Raw genomic sequence first — 25,623 nt, 5'->3', positions numbered from 1 at the left:
CCTCTCACTGCTGTGGCCTCTCCCGTTGCGGAGCACAGGCTCCGGACACACAGGCTCCGCGGCCATGGCTCGCGGGCCCAGCCGCTCCGCGGCACGTGGGATCTTCCGGGATCGGGGCACGAACCCGTGTCCCCTGCATCGGCAGGCGGACTCTCAACCACTGCGCCACCAGGGAAGCCCCGCCTTTCTGTTTTAACAAGAATATTATTCAATTACTTTATCAATTGGTTTTTTAAAAATATTGAAATATGCCATTACTTCCTTCAGTGGTTGGACTGATCCTTTGAATGGGTTTACAAACTAAAATTTGGAAAATGTTGCATTAGATAAATGAACATCATTCCTTGAATATCTTATATTCTCTCTTTTGGCTTGATTTTTTTTCATAATTTTAGAGAACTTTTTAACATCTTCTAAGATAAGAATGGTTAAAGAAGGAGTATGCTTATAGCATGAAAAGGTTAACAGTAGTTGCTAAGTGCATGACTTACTAGATAGACAGTAGGGAGAGTCTGTTTTTTAAGAAGAAAGATAAAAATTAGTAGAGCCCAGTTTTCATGTACATTTTTTTGAAGGTAAAGTTTGTGCTTTCTACTTTTTTTTCATATTTTACTTATTGTGTAACACCTTACAGGTAAAGAAATTGAAAGAGACTGAAGATATACCAAGCGAACCATCTTTCCAGGATTTTGAGTACCCAGAGTATGATGACTACAGGGCAGAGGCTTTCCTGCATCAGCAGAAGAGGATGGAATGCTATAGCAAGGCAAAAGAAGCTTATCGGATGGGGAAGAAAAACGTTGCCACGTTTTATGCCCAGCAAGTAAAGAGGAAAATTATTTTTTCTTTGTCACTTACAACGTCTGAATAATCTTGAAGCAGATAATACTCATACTGTGGCTTGATTAAGTTATTCTGGGGAATGTACATTGTATAAGTGATATAAAGTATCCTAATATGTAAGAAATGTATGGTTCTGAGAATTCCGACAGTCCATATTTTCTTTTAGGTTGGATTCTCTCATTCAGTACTGCTTCTAAACAGATACCAATTTTCTGGAGGAAAGGAAGCAGAATGTTAATATTGGCCATCCCAGGGTGGGATTACAGAGGTTTTGTGCTTTCTATCATGCTTGAATTTTAAGTTGTGTATCACTATCATAGTCAGAAAAAGAAAGTTACATTAATATCTCTCAGGGAAGTAAAATTTCTACCTGGTCTCATACAGCATGGTATTACAAGGAACCTGATTGATTTACTTTTTGTTTTCTGTGGTTCCATATCACTTACTTTTTTATGATGGAGCAGAAAAAGGTATCAAACCGGTATAACCTTGTGAGCAATAATAGCAAACCTTGAGGAATGACTTCAGGGGTAACTACAAGGTTTTAAAGGGTTGAGACTCAGGATTATCAAAAGGTAAACCAGTGGATTCTTCTTGAGATGTGTGTTTATTTAAGTGTCCCTTTCCTATGATTTTTGGATCAGAGAATGTGTTAGAAATGATGATTTAGTAGTTTAAGAACTATGTTATTTGTCCACTGAAATTCACCTAAATTTTGGTACATTCTTGCATATTAGCCCATTGCATTATTTAAAATTTTACATTTGTTGTTGCCTTTTTTGTTCTTCCTTTTATTTGGGGCACTATTTGTTTCCTCATTGCTTACTAAGTAGCAGATATCAAAAGTGATTACTGATGATATATTTATAATTAAAGGGTAGTCTCCATGAGCAGAAGATGAAAGAAGCCAATCACCTTGCTGCTGTGGAGATCTTTGAGAAAGTCAATGCCTCCCTGCTGCCACAGAATGTTTTAGACCTCCATGGGCTGCATGTGGATGAGGCTATAGAACATTTGATGACAGTTTTACAGCAGAAAACTGAAGGTAGGACTATAGTCACGACAAATTTTCACAAATTCAAGGAGTCTGAACGTGCAGGCTGAGGATATCTGTGCCACATTTATAGATGTTTGTATTAGATTCATTCTTCAAGAAAACCTTGGGAAAGAATTCTAACTGCCATGTCCATTAACATTTTTATTTTCCTGTTTCAGTTATGTTTGTATTCCTTTGTTATAATTGTCAAAGGGAGGGCATGATGTAATCTGAGAATCCTCTGGACCATTCAGGAATATAATCTTTGTTCAGTAGACATTTATTAAAGCTAATAGATACTTATTAGATGTCAGTTGCTCAACAGATGTTTAATAAAATGCAGAAGTAGGGCTTCCCTGGTGGCGCAGTGGTTGGGAGTACGCCTGCCGATGCAGGGGACACGGGTTCGTGCCCTGGTCCGGGACGACCCCACATGCCGCAGAGCGGCTGGGCCCGTGAGCCATGGCTGCTGAGCCTGCGCTTCCGGAGCCTGTGCTCTGCAATGGGGAGGCCACAACAGTGAGAGGCCCGCGTACCGCTAAAAAAAAAATTTAAAAATGCAGAAGTAAATTAGGTGATAGGATTTTTACAGAATTATCATAAAGGCAGGATTTATGAGTGTTTGTATTATGGTGGTATGCCCTTCTCCCTTTCTGCTTGTATGTTGTCTTTGCGGGTCAGTAGGAATGCTACTGCCTGCCTCTTACAATCAATATCATGTACTTTATATACGTTAAAGTATCTTGTTGGTTTATCATCTTGTTTCCTTTTCATCACCAAATGGTAGCACTTGGGAAAATTCAATCTGTTGTAGTACCCCAGACTCTGATACTAGGGAGTCATCTCCTCTTAGCACTACTAGGATATTTTGAATTCTCAACTTGGCTTTCTCTTTGTCTTACATTTTATTGTGGAGACATGGAATCCATGCCTCAGTTATTACCCTGTGGTTCAATAATACTGCTCTGTCATTGATAGCTGTATTGTTCTGGTTAATTAATTTGTATATATATTAGAAAGTTTTATACTATATGTTATATAGGTTTATCAGTTCACATATAGGTTTTACAATTCAGTTGTAATTAAATGCTTGATTAAATATAATTGATATAAAAAGTTTATCATGAAAACCACATTGAAAAAGTTGCGAGTAAAATAACGAACACCTCTGTACCCATGAATGTAAGTAACAAGTGATAACATTTTACTATATGTGCTTCATATATATATATATTTTTGTTGTTGTTGTTCCTCCCTTTGCATTATCCTCAATCCTTTTCTCTTTCTTCTCTCCCTTTCTGATGGAAATCAACATCCTTCAGTTTGGTCTGCATCATCCTGGACAGTTTTGAAAATACCTTTACTACGTGTATTGTACATTCATCCATAATTGGTCTGTAGTATCCTTTTTGTGAGTTTAAAAAAATGAACATACATGGTGTCACACTATATCGTCAGCCAAGCCACTTATTTTATTTTTACCCAATACAGTTTTCAAGATCTACTCATCTCGACAGATTGAGTTTTTTTTTTATTGTAACTGCTGTGTAGTATTGTGTGACCTTATCATAATGTATCCATCCCTCTATTGATGGATGTTTAATTATAATGTTGCAGTGAGCTTTATTTTGCATATCAACATGTGTACTCTTATCATTATCCTTTTTCCTAGCTTTTTATATTGAAAAATTAAAAACCTGCAGAGAAGTTGAAAGAATTGTACAATATACATATTGTACAAATTTTGTACAATATATGAATTGTACATATATCCTTTACCTAGATTGATCAGTCGTCAACATTTGGCCACATTTGTTTATTATCTCTCTAGAATTTTTTTCTGCTGAACCATTTGAGAATAAGTCTCATTAAACATTGTGGTGCTTTACTTTTACATATGTCAGCATGTTTATCTCTTGAGGACAAATTCATTCTCCTACATAATCACAATACATTATCACTTTTAAGACATTTAACATTGTTATAATGATATTGTCTAATATACAGGCCATATTCAGATTTTTCCAGTTATATGGAAATGTCCTATGTAGCTGTGCCATGTTCCACCCCCAATCCAGGATCTAGTCATGCATCATATGTTCCAGTTGATTGTCCCAAATCTGTAGCATCCTATAATATAGAAGAGTTCCTCAGTCTGTTTTTTGTTTTCCTTGTTATTGACATTTTTAAAGACTCCACGCCAGTTGTTTGGTAGATTGCCCTACAATTTTAATTTGTCTGATTGTTTCTTCATGATTAGATTCAGTTTAAAATTTTCTTGGTGAAAATACCGCATAGGAGATGTTAGGTCATCCTTGGGGAACTAATCAAGAGACATATATGGTCAGTTTGCCCCAGTATTGGTGGTGTTAAGTTTGATTTCTTAGCTTAATGTGGGACTCTATCATATCAGATTTCACTTTGTAAATGTACCTTTTCTCCCTTTGTAATCAATTAGTAAATTTTGGTGATTGATACTTTGTGACTGTGTGAATAACTGTTCTCATTTTGCCTAATGATTTTAGCATCCACAGATGATCCTTGTCTGAATCAATTATTATACTGGTGGTTGCATAATGGTGTTTTTTTAAAAAATTATTTTTTAAAATATATTTATTTTGGGCTGTGTTGGGTCTTTGTTGTTGCACGTGGGCTTTCTCTAGTTGCGGTGGCTTCTCTTGTTGCAGAGCACTGGCTGTAGGCACGCGGGCTTCAGTAGTTGTGGCATGCGGGCTCTGTAGTTGTGGCTCACGGGCTCTAGAGCACAGGCTCAGTGGTTGTGGCGCACAGGCTTAGTTGCTCTGCAGCATGTGGGACCTTCCAGGACCAAGGATCAAACCCATGTCCCCTGCATTGGCAGGAGGATTCTTAACCACTGTGCTACCAGGGAAGTTCTCATAATGGTGTTTTATAATTTTGTGTTCCTTCTCTGTTTATTAGCAGACATTCTTTGATAAAGTAGAGGATCCCCCTCCCCCAGTTGTTTTTTAAATAGAATTTTGAAAATCTTGGAGAAAGAACTAGAAAACAACAACAATAAAGATTAGAAAAGAGAAAATTTAAGAGCGGTTTAAATACATTATTTAATCTGGAGAAAAGAAAAGTAGAAGTATTATATGGAAGTATTATAAAGGAATATTTTGTCTATAGAGGATGAGTAAATCATTTACTCAATAAAATTTGATTATCTTCTATATTCTAGACATCAGGGATAAAGCAGTGAAAAAGACACACAATCCCTGTCTTTATGGAGTTTGCTGTCTAGTAGGATAGATGACAGTGAATAAATAGTTACATAAATGGTTAGCATTGTGATAAGAAAGTACAGGTTGCTATGTTTCATTTAGCATAAATTCCCAGATCCCTACATGATTGTTCCTTGGCCTGTCTCTACATTCTCATCTCGTGTTTTGCTTCTTCTCCTTTTCTTTATGTTTATCTACATTATCATTTGTTAACCTCCAGATTAAATTAGGCTCTCTATTGAAAGCCCCTCATAGTACTCCTCTGTATCACAGTACTTATAAAAAGCTTGTTGTATAATTGATTATTAAATGTCCATCTTTTTGGCCAACAATTGAGTCAGTGATGATTATTGAATCATTATTGTATATTGAGCCTTTCATTCACCACTTTAAAAAACTTTTGAATAAATGACTGAATAAAGGGTAGGTATTCCTCTCATTTTATAGGTAAGGAAACTGATGATATAAACAGTTTAATAAAGTGGAAAAGAATAAGTGTCAGTAAGGATACAGAGAATTGGAACCCTCATATATTGCTGGTGGGAATGTTAAATGGTACAACCACTGTGGAAAAGGTTGACATTCCTTGAAAGGTTAAACACAGAGCTATCATATGACCCAGCAGTTCTGCTCCTAGGTTTGTACACAAGAGAATTGAAAACACAATTCATCCACACAAAAGCTGGTACATGAATGTTCATAATAGCCAAAAGGTGGAAACAACCCAAATCTATCAACTGGTGTGAATGGACAAAATGTGGTATATCCATACAATGGAATATAATTCAGCCATAAAAAGGAATGAAATGCTGATACGTGCTACAACATGGATGAAGCTTGTAAACATTATGCAGTGTGAAAGAAGCCAGTACAAAGGGCCACATATTACATGATTTCCATTTATTGTACATGAGATGTCTAGAATGGGCAGATCAATAGAAACAGAAAGTACATTAATGTTTGCTGGGACTGGAAAGGGGGGAATGGAGATTGCTAACAGGAACAGAATTTCTTTTTGAGATGATGGAATGTTCTGGAATTAGATCGTGTTGATGGTTACACAACATTGTAATAATGTACTAAAAACTACTGAATTGTACATTTTAAAATCATGAATTTTATGTTAGGTGAATTTTATCTCAATAGAAAAAATTATGAGAATAAAAGTGTTAAATAATTTGTGTAAGGTGATAGTGGATCAGACCCAAGATACAAACCCTTTTTGGAAGCCAAAGCCCATCTTGTGCCTGCTACCTGTGGTAGCCTGTAGTTACTGACATCACCAGCAGATGGTAGTATTGTTGAATAGAAATGTGTCCAGGGGAAAAATCTGTGGCTCTGCCCCGCATTGCTTTTAGTCATAAAAGATGATTGTCAAAATTGGGGATGAATTTAAAAAAAAAAAAATCTGACCCTTTTGTTTCTTCTTATTGAAATATACACCACTACTACTCATGAAGCTTCTTTTGCCCCCAAATAACCAGAAGCAGGTAAAGCCTTTAGATCTGACTACTACTTGATACAGATTTATAGGGAACAGAGGAACATGTTAGATGGCACCATGGAGATACAGTCAGCAAAATCCAGACTGTAAATATCTAGGATAAATGATCTAATTTTTTCAACAAATTGTAAAAAAAAAAAAAAAAAAAAGATAAGAAAAGAAAGTGCACACACACACACACACACAAGGGGAAGGAGAACCTTTAGATTAAAAGTTAAGAAATATATCAACCAAATACAATGTGTGGAGACTTGTTTCAACCCTGATTCAAACAAATCACAGTAAAAACATTTTTTTGAGACTACTGGGGGACATTTTTAGCCATTTTTAGAAACATATTAAGGAACTATTTTTAACTTTGTACCATATGATGGTGACATTGTGGTTATGTTTTTTTTAAAGAGTCCTTTTTGAATACATACTGAAATATTTACAGTTGAAATGTTAAGAAATCTGAGATATGCTTAAAAATCAGTTTAAAAAGGTGATAAGCAGGATTAACCTGAAATTCGGGAACCTAAGCATATTAATTCATTCAATAAACATCCTCTGACACCCTACTTCGAGGCATGTGAGAACATTTTCAGAGCAGTAAGTAAACTATTGAAAGGTGAAATGCTGTAAATAACTGACTTAACTGATGAGAGGAGCGGTAGTGAAGGAGTGACGAGAGCTGAATTATGGTTAATTGAGAGATTTTTTTTTAAAGTAAGCATTTATTTGTAATATCACATAAAGAACAATGCACAAATAATTATTGTATAGCATAAAAACTTTTTACAGAATGAATACCCGTGTATAGCCATCACGCAGAGAGAGTTGAATTTTGAACAAAATGTTGCTTGAAGTTATGGAGGTGGATCTTAAGCAAAGAAGGAATTACAAATGCAGGAGCAACATATCCACTAAAATTCTAGTCTAAATATTGCCCTGGAGATATGAGACTCGAAAAACAGTCTGTTTGTGGATCTGATGGAGTCTTAGGGCAACTTACTGAGCAGAATATGGAATGTTTATGTGTATATGTATTTTATGCTAAAGGTCAAAACTTGTGTTTTGTTTTTTTTTTTGCTGTATGCGGGCCTCTCACTGTTGTGGCCTCTCCCGTTGTGGGGCATGGGCTCCGGACACGCAGGCTCAGTGGCCATGGCCCATAGGCCCAGCCGCTCCGCGGCATGTGGGATCTTCCCGGACCGGGGCACGAACCTGTGTCCCCTGCATCGGCAGGTGGACTCTCAACCACTGCACCACCAGGGAAGCCCAAAACTTGTGCTATTTATAACTGAGGAACAAGTATCTATTGAATTATTAAATCAACTCCTGTTATTAACAGGGTTTTTTTGTTATTTTATTGTAGCTATTACTGACTTTCAGGATTTATATACTTGATTTTCACAAGGTCATTTCCAAAGCAGAAACTGTGGTCTTTTAAGAGTCTCAGGTTCATTCAATATTATAAAATCATCTGTTTGGAAGAGTTTCTTAAGTTAATAATTGATTATCTTTAGCAGTAAGACTGCAGTCCATGCTATAATTAGTGGATTTGCTAATGGCTATTCCTGAGGATGATATTCTATAAAGCAGTTGCCTTATACCCCATTTTATTGTTAAGGAAATAGGCACAGATAGGCTAAGTAATTGTACATGGTCCTATCACACAGTCATTTAGTGGCAGAGCTGCTAATCAGACCAAAGCTGGGTGGCTTCAGAGTAATAGAGTTGTTGTAAAGATTCTTAGTTAATAAATATAAGTCACTTAAATCAATGCCTGACTCCATGTGTGTAATAATTGTTAAGTATCATTAATATTATTGTTGTTATCATTATTTCAGAGAGAAATTCTGATAGCACATGGAAATCTCTCTCCCCACAGGAGAAGTCCCACTAAAGTCTTTAGGTGGATGAGTTGCTAGGAAGCTTCCATACTTAAAATGTAGATGAAACAGTACATTTAAAAACATTAATTTGGGGATTTTTGAAGTGATAAGTCTCTAAATCCTCATGAAAATTATTTCATACGTGTTTGAGTAAAGGTTTGTTTTCTGTTGAGAATGTAAGATAGATCAATTTTAACGGTTCCAATTCCTGTTGTAACAGAATTTAAGCAGAATGGTGGTAAGCCCTATCTCTCTGTGATTACGGGGAGAGGAAACCACAGCCAGGGAGGAGTTGCTCGCATCAAACCAGCTGTCATTAAATACCTCACAAGCCATAGCTTCAGGTGAGTATAGATTTCTGTTATCGATAATGGCAGTTGCCCATATGCAGATGGTAAACACTAATAGTTTGCTCAGAACAATTTGTTAAAATAGTTAACTAAATTTAACCATCTGATTCTAGCCATAAATTCATGACTAGATTATGATATATAACATTCCTTTCTAGATTTATGATGTCCACTAAACCAGAAATGAGAGAAAAATGTTTGTTGTTGAAGTAATCATTTGACAAAACTATTTCTATCATAAATTAAAAATCTAAAAGAAAAGTATATTTGTGTTTTTTTGATAATGTATCATTCAAGGTAGTTAGATTATACGTATCATAGTTTAAGGTTGCTGTTTAATTAATTCCTTTGAAAAGAAATAACATGTCTGTGGATTTTGGAAGGAGTTGGAGCTTCTGCTAAAATGTGGTTATAATTTGGATGTATTTAAACATTAGTGGAAATCTCCAGTCAGTTACAAATTTATACATCTTCATAAATTAAGTGCCATTATTGATCTTAGCTGACAAACATGAAATGTCCTTTTTCATTAAGTGGTTATGAGGAATCTAAGTACCCTCCTTCCCTTACTTCTAGTTTCAATGAGTGTAGCATATTTTGTTTGTCATGTAATAAAATGTTGGCTATATTATAGAAAATGGTAGTGTTAATTCTGAGCATGAAAATAGATGACATATTAGAGTTACTTTTACAAAAGGAGTAGTTAGACCACAACATTATCATGTTGGGATTAATGATCTGTTTTAGAGACTTGTGTTTCTTGTTTTTTTTTTTTTTTTTTTTCGGTACGCGGGCCTCTCCCGTTGCAGAGCACAGGCTCCAGACGCGCAGGCTCAGCGGCCATGGCTCACTGGCCTAGCCGCTCTGCGGCATGTGGGATCTTCCCGGACCGGGGCATGAACCCGTGTGCCCTGTATCGGCAGGCAGACTCTCAACCACTGCGCCACCAGGGAAGCCCCAGAGACTTGTGTTTCTTTAAATTTCACAGTGAGGGAGTTGAAAGCATTTCATGGCCTGATGAATCAGACTTACCTATTAGAGATTTCTTGGTATTGTTACAATGCATAGAAATAATGTAATGCAGACATCGTCTTATCCTTCATGCAGCGTGCTGTTGTTCATGAGGGTCAAATACAGGCTTGAGAATTTTAAAAAATCTTAAATTGTAATAACTACTAAATTAGGAGTAACCCCCAGCCTTAGTCATGTATTTATTTTGACAATAGATTAAAAGGAACATAAGCATAGATATTAGTGCTGGATTTAACTTAAAGGAGAGTGTTTTGATAGTGAATATTATGTTTACCATAGGCACTTGAATTGATTACAAGATTATGTTTCTTAATCAGTTTGAAATTCTTATCTTTAAAATAACTCTTTTTTTCATTTCTGCAGGTTCTCTGAAATTAAACCAGGGTGCTTGAAAGTCATGCTAAAGTAAAATAAATGTCCTTGACTTAAAAGTGTGAAGGTTTGTAGGTTAAAATTAGTTTTATTTGCAGTAATTTAGTCAACTGTACTGTAAATGTGTGTTTTATTAGAAGTAATGTCCAGTTATAAAACAGAAAAACATTATGTTTTTCAAAATTCAAGAGAAGTTTAATTTTTTACTGAATCACATGCCAAATAGGTAGTCTATTAAAAGTATTAAAGAGAATTTTTACTGATTACAAAATGTCTAAGAAAATTATCAGCTGCAGTTTTAAAGATTGAAATGCTCTGATTCTTTCTCAGACAGAAAATGTAACCTTTATATTAATTGTTGTTTGACATTTAGTAGCCTTAAAGGCTTCTATGAGAGATATTTAAAGTGCTTTGAGACCTGGTTCATAATACAAGCCCTTCAAAAGCTTGTATTTAAAAAAGAAGTACTGGGCTTCCCTGGTGGCGCAGTGGTTGAGAATCTGCCTGCCCGTGCTGGGGACACGGGTTTGAGCCCTGGTCTGAGAGGGTCCCACATACCGCGGAGCAACTGGGCCCGTGGGCCACAGCTACTGAGCCTGCGCATCTGGAGCCTGTGCTCCGCAACCGGAGAGGCCGCAATGGTGAGAGGCCCGCACACCGCGATGAAGAGTGGCCCCCGCTTGCCGCAACTGGAGGAAGCCCTCTCACAGAAACGAAGACCCAACATAGCCAAAGGTAAATAAATTAATTAATTTTTTTAAAAAAAGAAGTACTAGTACCAGTAGTAATGAAAGAAAGGAGTTCTAACAAAAACACTTGAGTGTTTTTTGATTTCAAAACAATACAAAAAAAATCATTTTGCTCTATCCTACAGGAAGGAAGACATGTTGTTGCACTTTCTTCTGCTTTGTATATGATCGTGATCTCTTATCTTTTGTTCCTTTGTTCTGTGTGTGTACATTTTCCAGGAGTAAAGTTGGAGTCTGAGATTATATTGCAGTTTTATACCTTCCATAGGCAGGCAAGTTTTCAGAGAAGGAGAAATGGTTAGATATCTACCAAGTGCTCCTGTCTTATAAAACTGCTTCTAGTCTTATAGAACTGTCTGTGTAAGTGGTATTGAAGACAGTACTTAAAGAGCTATATTTTATATTTGAGGCATGTAATTTCTAAATTACAGTAGATCAAAATCCTATTAACTTAAATAGATATAGAAAACTTTTTTGATATAATCATAAAAGAAATTATTACAATTTAAAAGTTTTTTACCTTTATTTTTAAAAAGAACCAACTTTCTGAAAGGAAATTTTCATTGACTTCTGTTTTTTGGTGAGCTAAAAAGTCCTGTTAGTATGTCAGTTATAATTTCCTTTATGCAAGTTTAGTGTGGTGAAGTATAATTTTCCAATGTGAGACACTGGCTTAGATAAATTTGACTTTGGATATGAAGGATATTTTCAACATACGTAATTTTAGCGAACAATTGCTTTTTGATAAGCATAAAAAATTATTTGGATCAGGAATGATACGATTGAGCTATTACTGAAAGAATCCTGAATTTCAGAATGGTTTCCCAAAAGAACAGACATTTTAATGAAAATAAAATTCGAAAAATGTCTTTATATATCATGAAAGCATGCTTGTAAAAGAAGAGCCATATCATTGAATTCATTTCCACAAAAATAAAAATATATGTTTATTAATTAGAAATAGTGACTGGTATTTAAGTATTATTCACATTTGTTATGTTTGTGGTAATATGTTAAAAAAAAGAAAAGAATGCCAACAGTTTGGCATTATGTTTTGTGTGATGTCTAGAAGAATTGTGTACATTAAAAATAAAGCAATTCCTTTCAGCAATTTATAAAACTACAACTGTTAATGAAATAAAGTCTTTCTACATATAAATTGATACGATTTAAGAAATGTGAATAACAGTACTAAGACCTAGAATTATTCTAGTGTGTGCAGCTGCATACTCATTTTCTGTTTTTATATTTCCTTACCCAGTTTTAAAAAGACATCACTTTTGAGCACTTCAGCTAGACTTATTTCAGTATTATTTATTATAATTATGATTGATGTGGGAGCAGTCAAAAAGAACAAGAGGTAGGGTATTTTGTGGGCAGAAACCAAATGAAAGAACCTATGTTTTGTACTGTATCAACTCTAATTTTATGCTTTATTTGGTAAATCTAGGGTATTTCTTCTTAATCATCCATAAATATATAGGCAAATTTTGAGCATCATAAATGTTTTTATGAAGTTGTTTAGTACCAAACTGCCTCCTACTCCACTATGTAGCATAGTTTAACCAACACATAATTATGAAAGAAAATTTTATAATTGCCCCTTTCTTGTTTTGCCTATTTCTAAATCCTGTATGCCAAAGGTAAACAGAGTTTGAGGATTATCAAATTTTTCTCTTTTGCCCATTTCTAAATCCTGTGTGTCAAAACTAATGATAATGTGGGGATTATCAAAATTTTCATGTATGTATTGGTATATTTGTGCTAATATATGACTTATTAGAATGGCTCTTTGCAAAGTTATTAATATTTTAAAAGTATAACACTTCTGTAATTTGCAAGAGTTTAGTAACAGTTATATTCTTTCAAGAGCCTCTTACCAGTATCTACCAGGGGGAAAAGAGAACTAATGTGGAAACCACAGGGAAAGTGGGGTTGGACTCTTAACAGTATTTCCAACTATTCATTTCCTTCCTTCAACAGGAGAAATGGAAGCATGTTGTCTTACATTTATTGGATGTTCATATATCTCTATATTGTTTTCAAGTTGAGGTTTCTTCAATTTATTAGTGTTTCAATACTACTTGCAATTTAAAGGCCTTTAAATGTAGGACATATTGTATAGTAGAAATCCTGACTTTAAAGTGTCTTGTGTATTATAACACATTTTGAGAAGAAAAGCTAAATAATTCTGTTGGATTGTTTCCAATCCTTTATTTTGGTCTTTGTCTTTTTAAATTCAAGTGTTTTGTATGCTTAGAAAAAGGACGTGTATAAAAGTAAGATTGGTTATTTCTGAGCTGGAAATTGGAAACTTTGAAACTCAGGAAATTGCTCTGACAATGTTTTAACTGCTCTCAATTTAAGAAAATGACAAAATGTATAAAAAAGACACAGAAATAATGTGTGCTGTTTTTTCCAAGTGCTTCTTCTAAGTGCTTTTCCATTGTGCAATTGAGGTGAAGTTTGATAATTTTTCTGTGTAGTGGTTAAATATTGCTTATTTTTATTTACATGGTAAAGAAAACAGATTTAAATGTTGGCGTGGCCAAAAAAAATTGTCATTTAAAAGGTGAAGTAAGTTTGTGTAGAATGTATGTTAATGGTGCTTATTTTTAAAATGTAATTCAAGTTTACAGTGTTACTTAATGTCTCTTTGCAGAATTTATTAGAGAAATAAGGCTAGAATACATCTACATCCCGAAGAGCTTTTTATAACTTCACATTACATGATGATGAATTTTATTATTTTCCTTAAAGTTGAGCAGTTGAATTTTATGGTCCAAATGATGAACCCTGATTAACAAATGATTGAATTAACCATGAGACTTCTCATTAAAATATATTGCAGCTGTGAGTTGGAGAATATATTATAAAATTTTCAGATAGTATATAAGAAACAAAATACTTTTATTTGTACTATAAAGAAAATGTAATTTTGCTGTTAACTCTGTACTTTTTTATTGAAAATGTTTTATAACTTTGCTTTTAAAATTTCTTATGAAACCATTTGCAAATTATGTACTTAATTTAATAAAATACTTTAACCACTGTCTAGTGTGAGGATATCCTTCATTTGATGTGGTAGGGTTAGTGGTTTAAATATTAAAATATATGTGTATGTGTAACTTTGTAATTTCAAGGGAAAAGGGTCAAAAATTTTTCATTTTTGTACCACACCTTTTATTCTAGTTTAAATTATTTTGCTATAGCAAATAGGGGTCTACTTTTGAACCAGGTAAATGGGTTAGCTAGATTTGTCTTTTCATAACCTTATATCTTTTGACTGATGTCAAAATTAAGAATTGCATCTCTAAAGGATTCAAGTAATACTTTAATTAATATTAAAGGCCTTTGAACTTTATTCACCTCCAAAGCAGAATAATTTACTCATTTAGCAAGGACTTAAAAATATTTATTCAACAAATATTTATTGAGCATTTGTTACTAGGGATACAAAGTGAGACAGACAGAGCTTCTATCCACAGGTATCTTACAGTCTCATCAACTATTTTGTGTATAGTGATTTATATGGTGGAACACTTTTCATATACATTATATTTTAAGACTCAAGAGAATTTTATTACATAGGTATGTTAGAAAAGCTTAGACTGATTTGCCTAGTTAGTGACAGAGGTAAGACTTCAACTTAGATTCTCTGACTCCTAGTATAGAGCAACAGCATTTGTCATAACAGTAAAAATAATTACTGAAAAAGAGATAATATCCTATTATCCCCAACTGAGAGAGATGTGGCTCCACAGTATATGTTTATGAAAGTCTGTCATTTATAAATCTGCCTTCCTCCTTTATCCAGGGGAAGCTGGTATTATGGATTTTCCCAATGGCAAAGATAAAAGTTCATTTTTCTCTTAATTTAAAATTCAGAGATATAGAGAGTCCAGGACTGATGGGCATGCTCTTTTCCACAGTTTTTGGGGATCTAGGATCCTTTTAGCTCACCACTCTACCATATCCAACGTGTGGCTCTCATGTTCCTAAAGCAGTGTGGGTGGCTACAGCTCTGATCATCACATCTACATTCTGTTGGAGGGAAGACAAAGAAGGGAGCAATAGGCAAGTGCCATGATCTTTTATAGAAGAATTATGGAAGCTGCCACAGGACACTTCCACTTACATCTCATTGGCCAGAACTCAGTCATGTGGTCACATCTAGCTTCAAGAGAGGCTGGGAAATTGTCTTTATTTCAGACTGCCAAATATTCAGCTAAAATCTGGGCATTCTCTTGGAGGAAAGAGAATGTATATTAGGGGAATGAAGAGCAGTCTCAGCCACATCATTTTTGATTACTGAAAATTAGTTCTTATATGTTTATTCAACAGATCTTTGTTGATGACTACTATGTGCTAGGAATAATAAAAAAGATAATCACAGTTGTATGTATTTAAACTTAAATATTCAAATAGTAACCAACATGGCTGATGGAATGAGTTTTCAGTTGATGATTTAACTGCTAGTGGGATCACTTTTAATCTAATAACTCAGTTGTGGCAACTAGATTAAGTACATAAGTTATTTCTAGTGATACTGCTTAATATATTTGCATAGTGACTTCTGTGTTTTCTTAAACATCCATTAATCACATCCATGTGTACAAGCAGTACTTTTTTTTTTATTATTAGTTTCTGCTTTATAACAAAGTGAATCAGTCATACATATACATCTGTTCCCACATCCCTTCCCTCATGCATCTCCCTCCCTCCCACCCTCCCCATCCCACCCCTCCAGGCGGTCACAAAGCACCGAGCTGATCTCCCTGTGCTCTGCGGCTGCTTCCCACTATCTATCTACCTTACATTTGGTAGTGTATATATGTCCATGCCTCTCTTTCGCTTTGTCACAGCTTACCCTTCCCCCTCCCCATATCCTCAAGTCCATTCTCAAGTAGGTCTGTGTCTTTATTCCCGTTTTACCCCTAGGTTCTTCATGACATTTTTTTTTTCTTAAATTCCATATATATGTGTTAGCATACGGTATTTGTCTTTCTCTTTCTGACTTACTTCACTCTGTATGACAGACTCTAGGTCTATCCACCTCATTACAAATAGCTCAGTTTCGTTTCTTTTTATGGCTGAGTAATATTCCATTGTATATATGTGCCACATCTTCTTTATCCATTCATCCGATGATGGACACTTAGGTTGTTTCCAGCTCCGGGCTATTGTGAATAGAGCTGCAATGAACATTTTGGTACATGTCTCTTTTTGAATTATGGTTTTCTCAGGGTATATGCCTAGTAGTGGGATTGCTGGGTCATATGGTAGTTCTATTTGTAACAAGCAGTACTTGTTACAAGTGATGTAAAGCTAATAAATAAACTGGGGTAGGGAGATGTAAACATGTAAATGTCCTAAGAACTAGAAGCTGTGTATAAAGAATTGTGGAAGCACTGTGGGGAATAAGTAATTCTTTTTGGAGGTGGTAAACTTGAACTTTGCTCTCTTGATTGAATTTTTAAGTGACTTTTTGTAGGGAAAAGATTAAACACTGCAAATTTATGGCTTTTGTATATGTATAACCATACAATTGTACCTTTCATAGGTTCTGGAGCGCTTCTCTGGGTAATCTCAATTTAAATGTAATTTTGTGACTGGTGTAAGACAGTGGTCCAATTTCATTCTTTTGCATGTGACTATCCAGGTTTCCTAACACCATTTATTGAAGAGAGTATCTGTTTCCCCTTGAGTATTCTTGGCTCCCTTGTCAGATGTTCGTGGGTTTATTTCTGGGCTCTCTGTTGGGTTCCATTGGTCTGTGTCTGTTTTGATGATTGCTATAGCTTTGTACTGTAGTTTTAAATCAGGAAGTGTGATGCCTCCAGTTTTGTTCTTTCTCAAGATTGCTTTGGCTATTCAGGATCTTTTGTGGTTCCATACAAATTTTAGGATTGTTCTGTTTCTGTGAAAAATGCCACTGGAATTTTGATAGGGATTGCAATGAATCTATAGATGGATTCGGGTAATATGGACATTTTAATGTTAACTCTTCTGATCAATGAGCATGAGATAATTTTTCCGCTTATTTGTGTCTTCAGTTTTCTGTCATCAACCTCTTATAGTTTTCAGTGTACATATCTTTCACTTCCTTGGTTACATTTATTCCTAAGTATTTTATTGTTTTTGATGCTGTTGTAAATGGGGTTGTTTTCTTTATTTCTTTATCAGATAGTTCATTGTTAGTGTATAGAAACACAACTGCTTTTTGTATGTTGATTTTGTATCCTGAAGCTTTACTGAATTCGTTTATTAGTTCTAACGGTTTTTGTTGGCGTGTTTAGGCTTTTTTTTTTTTTTTTTTTTTTTTGTGGTACTCGGGCCTCTCACTGTTGTGGCCTCTCGCGTTGTGGAGCACAGGCTCCGGACGTGCAGGCTCAGTGGCCATGGCTCACAGGCCCAGCCGCTCCGCAGCATGTGGGATCCTCCCAGACCTGGGCACGAACCTGTGTCCCCTGCATCGGCAGGCGGACTCTCAACCACTGCGCCACCAGGGAAGCCCTAGGCTTTTCTATATCAAGATTATATCATCTGCAAACGGACAGTTTAACTTCTTCCTTTCAGATTTGGTTGCTTTTTATTTCTTTTTCTTGAATAATTGCTCTAGCTAAGATTTCAGTACCGTGTTGAGTAGGAGTGGTAAGAGCAGGCACCGTTGTCTTGTTCTTGATTGTAGAGGAAAGGCTTTCAGCCTTTCACCATTGAGCATGATGAGTCACCTTGACTTCAGTTTTCAAAGTCTCATTGGGAAGCAGTGAGAAAAGACAATGGCAAGCAAACCTGGAGGCTAAGAGACACCCCATAAATATAGCACCTGAAGGGGCTTCACCCTTAGTGGGGATGAATCAGAAGTAATGTTTCCCTTCTCCTCCTTCCCACTGCCGAAAGACTGCAAGGACTCAGTCTTTTGGACTGCAGAAGACTCAGTTGCCTTGGCACTGAGCAGAACAAGAAGAGACCAAAAAAAAAAAAATCATAAAAACTTAAAACCACTACTGGCCCTCACAGATTAGCAGCCCAAAGTCACATGATGTAGGTAGTCCAAATAACTTCAATGAATTGAGTTTGAAGAGGTTCCAGCCTGATAATGCCACCATTAGCTGCTTGGCAGAAGCAAATGCACATCTTCTCAGGGAGAATACACCTTCATCTTGGTGGATTAAAAAAAAAAAATCCCACATATTATTTCCAAGGAAAACAAGCAGTTTATAATAAAATAACCAAGCATACAAGGAACTAATTCACCAAGAGTGCCAATTAGTAGAAATAAGAGAGCAGAAACAGACATGTAAAAACTGTCTTCATTGGCAACAATAGATTAAAATATAATCATAAAAGATATATCCTATGTTCTTAATGACCATATATGCAGAAATCCTAACAAAATACTATAAAAACAAATCCAGTGATACATAAAAAAGGATAATATTTCGCAACTAAGTGGGTTTTACAAGGATATAATTTACCACAGTAACAGAAGGGGAGAAAAAAGGAAAAAAATCATATGGTTAACTTGCTAGATATGGAAAAAGTATTTGATAAAATTCAACACCTATCATGGTAAAATACTTCAGATAATTAAGAATAGAATGGAATTACTTTAGTCTGATAAAGAGTATTTAAAAATCACAAATATATTTAAAGGTAAAATACAGAAATCTTGCCTCCTGAGATCAGGAAGCTAGATCTATATGAATTAAAATCAAAATGGATTCCTACCTAAACATATACATAGGTGGGCTCCAGAAGGATTGATTCAATTGTGACCCGTGAAGCTATAAAATTGTGTCATCAATTTTAAGAATCACGATTTATTATTTCTGAAAATGGGATGAGCCTTACCATAGATTTTTTTTAAATTGCCATTGGCCATTTTTTCCCACAATTAAACATCTCTGATATCAGTATGTGTCTTCATATACTGCATCTGAGATTTCATTAAATATGAAAAATAGTTTTGGAAAACATCTTTGTCACGTAGGGATGGAGAGGAATTTAAAACACTCATAAACAAAAGCCATAAGGCAAAACTGTGATGCATTTGATAACAAAGTTAAGGTTTTCTGCCCAATGAAGAATGTCATGAGTGACAATAGAAAATATTTGCAATGTCTGAGGGACAAGGAACTAGTTTCTAAATATAGAGGAACTCTGGTAAAAATAAATCTAATAGGAAAATGGTCAAAGAATATGGTAAGGCCGTTTACAGAAGGGGAGACTAAAAGCCAGCAAGCCAATAAACATGCTCAAGTTTATTCCTAATAAGAGAAATACAATTAAAATAAAAATGAGGTATTCTCTCACACCCATTATTAGTCTGGCAAAATGGAAACCTGGACAATGCTACATGTTACTCTCATGCACTACTGATGAGAGACCTGGAGAGCATTCTGGTAGTGCTTAGTTGAGTTAAAATGTTTATATATCCTATGGCACAGCAGTTGTACTGCTGGGGGGTGTATCCCTAAGGAATTTTTACACAAGTTCACAAGGATGCAGGAAATTGGAGGTAATTTAGGTCTTCATTACTGGGAGAATGTGAAGGTGGTGGATAATACAGTATTGAGTACTGTGAAGGAGTTAGAATGGGCAATGATGTACACACAGCAGTGTGGATAAATCTTAAGAACAGTGCTGTGTGGGAAAAAAGATACATAGCACAATACTATTTATGTAAATTAAAAATACATACACACAAAAAAACAGTGCATGTTTTACAACAGATAACAATGATACACATGCAAATACAAAGTTTGCGTGGGGGTGAGGAAAGGATATGGAAATGAGGAAAGCAGCAAAAAGGGAATAAATCAATAAAATGTAGGGGCCTTTCACAGAACAAAGGTGATAGTTGCCATGAACTAGGGAGAATGACTAACTCAACCCTCTGCTATGAAATCCACTAAATAAATAACTTGATGGGCCGGGTGTTGGGGGGAAGCCAAAGTCTGCTTGTTTCTAGAAACTGATGCTTAGACATGCTTTAGTTTGGTTTGGGTCATCTTTGCCCAACTTTTGCTAATGCTAAAACTGCATGGTAGAGCCAATGGTTAAAGTAATTGAGATCTTTTTCTGAAAAAATACCTGGAATTGTTCTTGTTCTGTTAACTGAACCCTGACTAATAATACAATGAGGTTGCTAAAATTGCTTAACCAGGTTAGTAAAATGAAGTAAAGAAGAGGTTATCCAGGATCTTAAGCTATTTAAATCTTATTGGAAACGGCAAGCTTCCCAGAAACAATGTAGACAGTAAATAGTGTATCTCTTGGGAGACCTGTGCTTGGCTGTAGCAGTCAGAAATGAAAACAGATTTTTTGGGTAGTTAGACACGTTGTAATTTTGAGCAAACGGTTCCGGAAGCCCATTATCCAAATGGCCTTTGGGAGGTTTCCGACTATCAGCTTTATATAAGCTAAAATCAACAGTCTAGGAAGCTCAGACTTACAGTTTATCAAGAGAAAAGGAAGACACATTTTACCTGGGCTGTCATAATAATCTAATGAATTGGCTTCTCTTTAGGTGGATCTTGGTAATACTACCTCTTTGGAGTATAGTTTATTAAAAGATCAATTGGATAATACTGTTAGGAAAGATTTCCTGCCTTTGATGGGTCAGGTTGTTTATCCCCATTAACTGTATAGTTGTGGTCCCATCTGATTGAATGCAGAATATTATGTTTTTGTTTTGGGTTTTTTTGGTGGCTTCTACTATCCCAGAAAGGTATCTAATACATAGAATGAACCAGTTGCTCAAAAATCAGTGGAAATCACCTTATATTGTCAAAAACAAAACCAAATTCAACTTAAATCTGACCAAGCCTATAGATCCAACACGCAATTTATAGGAATTACAGAAGACAGAGGAATATGTTAACACCGTGGGATGCAATCATCAAAATACAGACTGTGGGAAACTCTTAACAACACAGATTCTTCAAAAATTACAAAGAGAAGAAAACAAAAAAAGCACAAAGGGAAAGGGAACCTATACACTGAAATTTAAGAGGCATATTAGCCAATTGCAATTCGTAGTCCTTATTTGGGTGCTGGTTCAGAAAAAAAAACTATGAAAAATTTTATAACAATAACAAGACAATTGGCAATGTGAAGATTGATTGGTTACTTAATTATATTAAAGAACTTTTTTGTCTTCTTTTAGGGATGATGATACTGTGGTTGCATTAGGAAAACCCAGTCTTGTTTCCTGTGTGTTTCTTTTCTGTGTGTCTCCTTTACTATTCACACAGAACACTTCACTTCTGGTCACCAAGTGTGTGGTTTTCGCCCACACCAAGCAATTGTCTGTGACACCAGTGGGTGTTCTACAATTCAACTCAATTTGACACTATCTACCCAGAGATAGCATCAGATTCCACAGGTTAAGGGCTCAGTCTCACAAGATTTATTCCCCCCCACTTCAGATGACAATCACAAGTAGTAGGTCCCCAGGTTACCCACAACTTTTTTTTTTTAATTAATTAATTTATTTATTTATCTTTGGCTGTGTTGGGTCCTCGTTGCTGTGTGCGGGCTTTCTCTAGTTGCGGCGAGCGGGGGCTACTCTTTGTTGCGGTGCACAGGCTTCTCACTGCGGTGGCTTCTCTTGTTGAGGAGCACGGGCTCTAGGCGCATGGGCTCAGTAGTTGTGGCTTGTGGGCTCTAGAGCGCAGGCTCAGTAGTTGTGGTGCACGGACTTAGCTGCTCCGTGGCATGTAGGATCTATCCAGACCAGGGCTCAAACCTGTGTCCCCTGCATTGGCAGGTGGATTCTTAACCAGTGTGCCACCAGGGAAGTCCCTACCTGCACTTCTGTCTGACCTGGCTACATATTGGAGGTTCTCATGACCCTCTCCTCAATTTCAATTAATTTGCTGGAGTGGCTCACTGAACTCAGTGGCTCACTGAAATACTTCCTTATGTTTACTAGGTTATTAAAGAACATGATAAAGGATACAGATGAACAACCATATGAAGAAATACATAGGGCAAGGTCTGGGAGGTTCCTGAGCTCAGGAACTTCTGTCCCTGTGGAGTTGGGGCGCATCACCCTTCTGGTGTGGAGGTGTTCACCCACCTGGAAGCTCTCTGAGCCCCAATGTATTAGGGTTTTATGGAGGCTTCCTCACATGGGCATGACGAATTTTTTAATTTTTATTTTTTTCTTTATTTTTGGCTGTGTTGGGTCTTCATTGCTGCACACGGGCTTTCTCTAGTTGCGGCAAGCGGGGGCTACTCTTTGTTGCAGTGCGCAGGCTTCTCACTGCGGTGGCTTCTCTTGTTGCGGAGCACGGGCTCTAGGTGCATGGGCTTCAGTAGTTGCAGCACGCGGGCTCAGTAGTTGTGGCCCACGGCCCTAGAGCAGCCTTAGAGTGTGCAGGCTTCAGTAGTTGCAGCACACAGGCTCAGTAGTTGTGGCACATGGGCTCTAGAGCACAGGCTCAGTAGTTTTGGCACATGGCTCAGTTGCTTTGTGGCATGTGGGATCTTCCCAGACCAGGGATCGAACCCATGTCCCCTGCATTGGCAGGCAGATTCTCAACCACTGTGCCACCAGGGAAGTCCCTGGGCATGATAAATTTAAAACTCTGTTTCCATCCCCTCTCCCCTCTCTGGAGGATAAGGGGTGGGACTGAAAATTCCAAGCTTCTAATCATGACTTGGTCTTTCTGAGGACCAGCCCCCATCCAGGAAGCCACCCAGAGTCACCTCAGTAGAATAAAAGATTCTCCTAGTGCTCTTACCACTTAGGAATTCATAGAGGTTTTAGGAGCCCTGTGTCAGGGACAGGGTCAAAGACAAATATTAGAATAAGAGATGCCCCTCATGTTCTTATCACTTAGGAAATTACAAGGGTTTCAAGAGCTCTGTGCCAGGAACCAGGGGCAAAGACCAATATATATTTTCTAATCTCACAGTGGTTGTATTTTTTTAAAGTGTCTTTGCTTTTTGAAAAAATGATACATATTTACATAAAATGATAATGATGTCTGGGATTTGCTTGAAAATAAAATGAATTGGGTGAGGGTACTTATGAAATAAGATTGGCCTAAGTTGGTAAATGGCCAAGATGGGGATTCATTATTCTATAATGCCTATTTTTGAAAGTATTTAAAACTCTATAATAAAAAATATGTTTTAAAAAGTTGGTAGAAGAGCTGAAAAAGTGGGTTCTAGACTTGGCTCTGGGAATGACTTCCAGAATACAGCAGAATTAACCTGCCATAGTAGCTGCCACCTCTGTCATTATTAAAAGATGGGCAATCAGGAGGCCACTACAACTTACTCTCAACATACCCAGAGCTTGTGACTAGACACTAGAAAAATATTGCCGAAAACCCTGGCATCTCCATAACCTGATTTTTAGCAGAATGAGCAATAGCAGTAGATAGATGCCCTCCAACTTATTTCCACCTCCCAAATCTCATAAGAGTATATCTAACTGCTGGAAATTATTTTATACCCAGATTTTTACCTGCAAGAGGAGTCTAGGAAATGTAGTTTTAAACTTTCCAGCCTCTATAATACAAAAAGTCTCATTAGAAGAAAGTGGAGCTGGAGGATGAATTATCAAATGTCCGTATTTACAGCACTTATGGTACTTGTCAAATCAGGCACTAGAAATAAACTAGGTTGATGTATTTATCACAAAAGCCTTGCATGTCAACTAAGGTATGTAGAGGTATGCCAGGGGTTACCACAAGCCCAGGATAAACTTAGCATATCTTTCAGAAGCATTAATTTTACTCAATGGCAAATAATGCACATTATTATTTAATGTACCTTATTTGTATATTAAAACAAAAATGGATAAATTGTGGGGAAGAATGGAAAACTGCCTTAATTTTAAAAATATAACAGTAGGGTTCAGACGCAAGAGGGAGGAGATATGGGGATATATGTATATGTATAGCTGATTCACTTTGTTATAAAGCAGAAACTAACACCATTGTAAAGCAATTATACTCCAATAAAGATGCTAAAAAAAAAAAAAGTAAGGTTCAAAGAGGTTAATCTTTAGGCTATTTACCTGGACTCTCCCCAGAGTAGTTTCTCAAACTTTAGCGTACACAATAATCATCCACAAAATGCTCAGTTAAAATACAGATTTTTGCGTTCCTTCAGATTTCCTGAAACAATTTCAGGAGGTTGGGCTCTGAATTTTAAATAAATACCCCAGATGATTCTAATGCAGGTGGGCCACACCTTAAGAAATGCTACCCTAGTATGATAGGCCCCCATGAACACTTTATCCTTTTCTTACTCAAGGCAGTGTTTCTTGGCTTCTACCCCAATCCTGGTTTGCAGGTTCTCAACCATAATTAACTCTGCAATGGGACACAGAAAGAAATATGTACTCTTTTAAGTTTACATGCATTTAATTCTCATAACAATCCAGTGAGGGAAGTTGAAGAACAAAGAGGTTAAGTGACTTGAAGATTACACAGACAAGAGGTGATGGGACCAAGATTCAAACTAAGGCAGTCAGGTTCCAAAGCCTGTGCATTTAACTATGATGTTTATTACCTCCCAGCCATGGTCTAAGAAGCTCAGACTTCAAATTTATCAAGGAGAAAACCAAGATACATTTTACTTGCACTGTCATAGTGAGCTAATGAACCTCCCTGCCCTCCCTGGCAGTCTCCTCAGAGCCGACCAGGCTTCACTAACAGTCTCGCCAAGGCCCTTTAAGTTTTCACTAATTTTCTCCTCAAGTTTCTTCCAGCTTCTTCCAAATGCCAAATTCCAAAGCTACTCTCACATTTTAGGTTTTTGTTATAGCAGAACCCCCTTTTGGTACCAAAATCTCCATTAGTTATCTATTGCTGTCTAAGAAATTATTCCAAGACTTAGTGGCTTAAAACAACAATAAACATTTATTATCCTTAAAGTTTCCCAGGATTCTGGGAGTGGTCTACCTGGGGAATTCTAAGTTGGAGTCTTTCAGGAGGTTGTAGCCAACATGTCTATTGGGGTATCAGTCATTTGAAGGCTTGAGTGGGGCTTGGAAATCCACTTCCAAGGTGGTGGCTCATTCATATGTATTGTAAGTTGGTGCTGGTTGTTGGTGAGAATCCCCAATTTCTCCCTATGCGAGCTTCTCCACAGGCTGCTTGAATGTCCTTAGAACATGGCAGCTCTCCCCAGAGTGAGCAATCCATGTGAGCAAAACAGAAGCTGCAATATCTTTTATGACCTAGTATTGGAAGTCTCACACCATTATTTTTTTCTTTTCCATTATGGTTTATTACAGGATATTGAATATATTTCCCTGTGCTATACAATAGGACCTTGTTTTTTATCCATTCTATATATAATAGTTTGCATTTGCTTGTCCCAAAATCCGAATCCAACCCTCTCCCAGGCCCCCTTGGCAACCACAAGTCTGATCTCTATGTCTGGGAGTTTCACACCATTATTTTTGCCAAATTCTATTTGTTAGAAACAAGTCACTAAGAACAGTCTACATTCATAGGTAGGGGAATAAGCTCTACTTTTTGAAGGAAAGAATGTCAAAGAATTGGTGGACATTTTTTTAAATGTATTTATTTTTGGCTGTGTTGGGTCTTCGTTTCTGTGCGAGGGCTTTCTCTAGTTGGGGC

General features: G+C 36.5%; 1 protein-coding gene across 7 annotated transcripts in view; it reads left to right on the top strand.

The window, feature by feature from the left end:
• N4BP2 (NEDD4 binding protein 2) overlaps positions 1-14,061 on the top strand; it is a 71,420-nt gene extending 57,359 nt beyond the window's left edge. For 5 of the 7 annotated variants that reach the window (XM_081229801.1, XM_081229800.1, XM_081229797.1 and 2 more), the window contains 4 exons: positions 635-823; positions 1,720-1,888; positions 8,726-8,849; positions 10,251-14,061. In XM_081229801.1, coding sequence (XP_081085927.1) covers positions 635-823; positions 1,720-1,888; positions 8,726-8,849; positions 10,251-10,296 — 528 coding nt within the window. In that variant the 3' untranslated portion in view covers positions 10,297-14,061. Of the gene's footprint in view, positions 1-634; positions 824-1,719; positions 1,889-3,201; positions 8,005-8,725; positions 8,850-10,250 lie in introns of those variants that run through there. The other 2 variants (XM_081229799.1, XM_081229798.1) reach the window with 2 other exon arrangements.
• The last annotated feature ends 11,562 nt before the right edge of the window (positions 14,062-25,623 follow it).

The sequence above is a fragment of the Mesoplodon bidens genome (assembly GCF_964165515.1).
Source record: "Mesoplodon bidens genome assembly, chromosome: 1".
Taxonomy (NCBI): Eukaryota; Metazoa; Chordata; class Mammalia; order Artiodactyla; family Ziphiidae; genus Mesoplodon; species Mesoplodon bidens.
The sequence above is the reverse complement of the archived record's forward strand: the minus strand, read 5'-3'. Positions and strand labels throughout refer to the sequence as shown.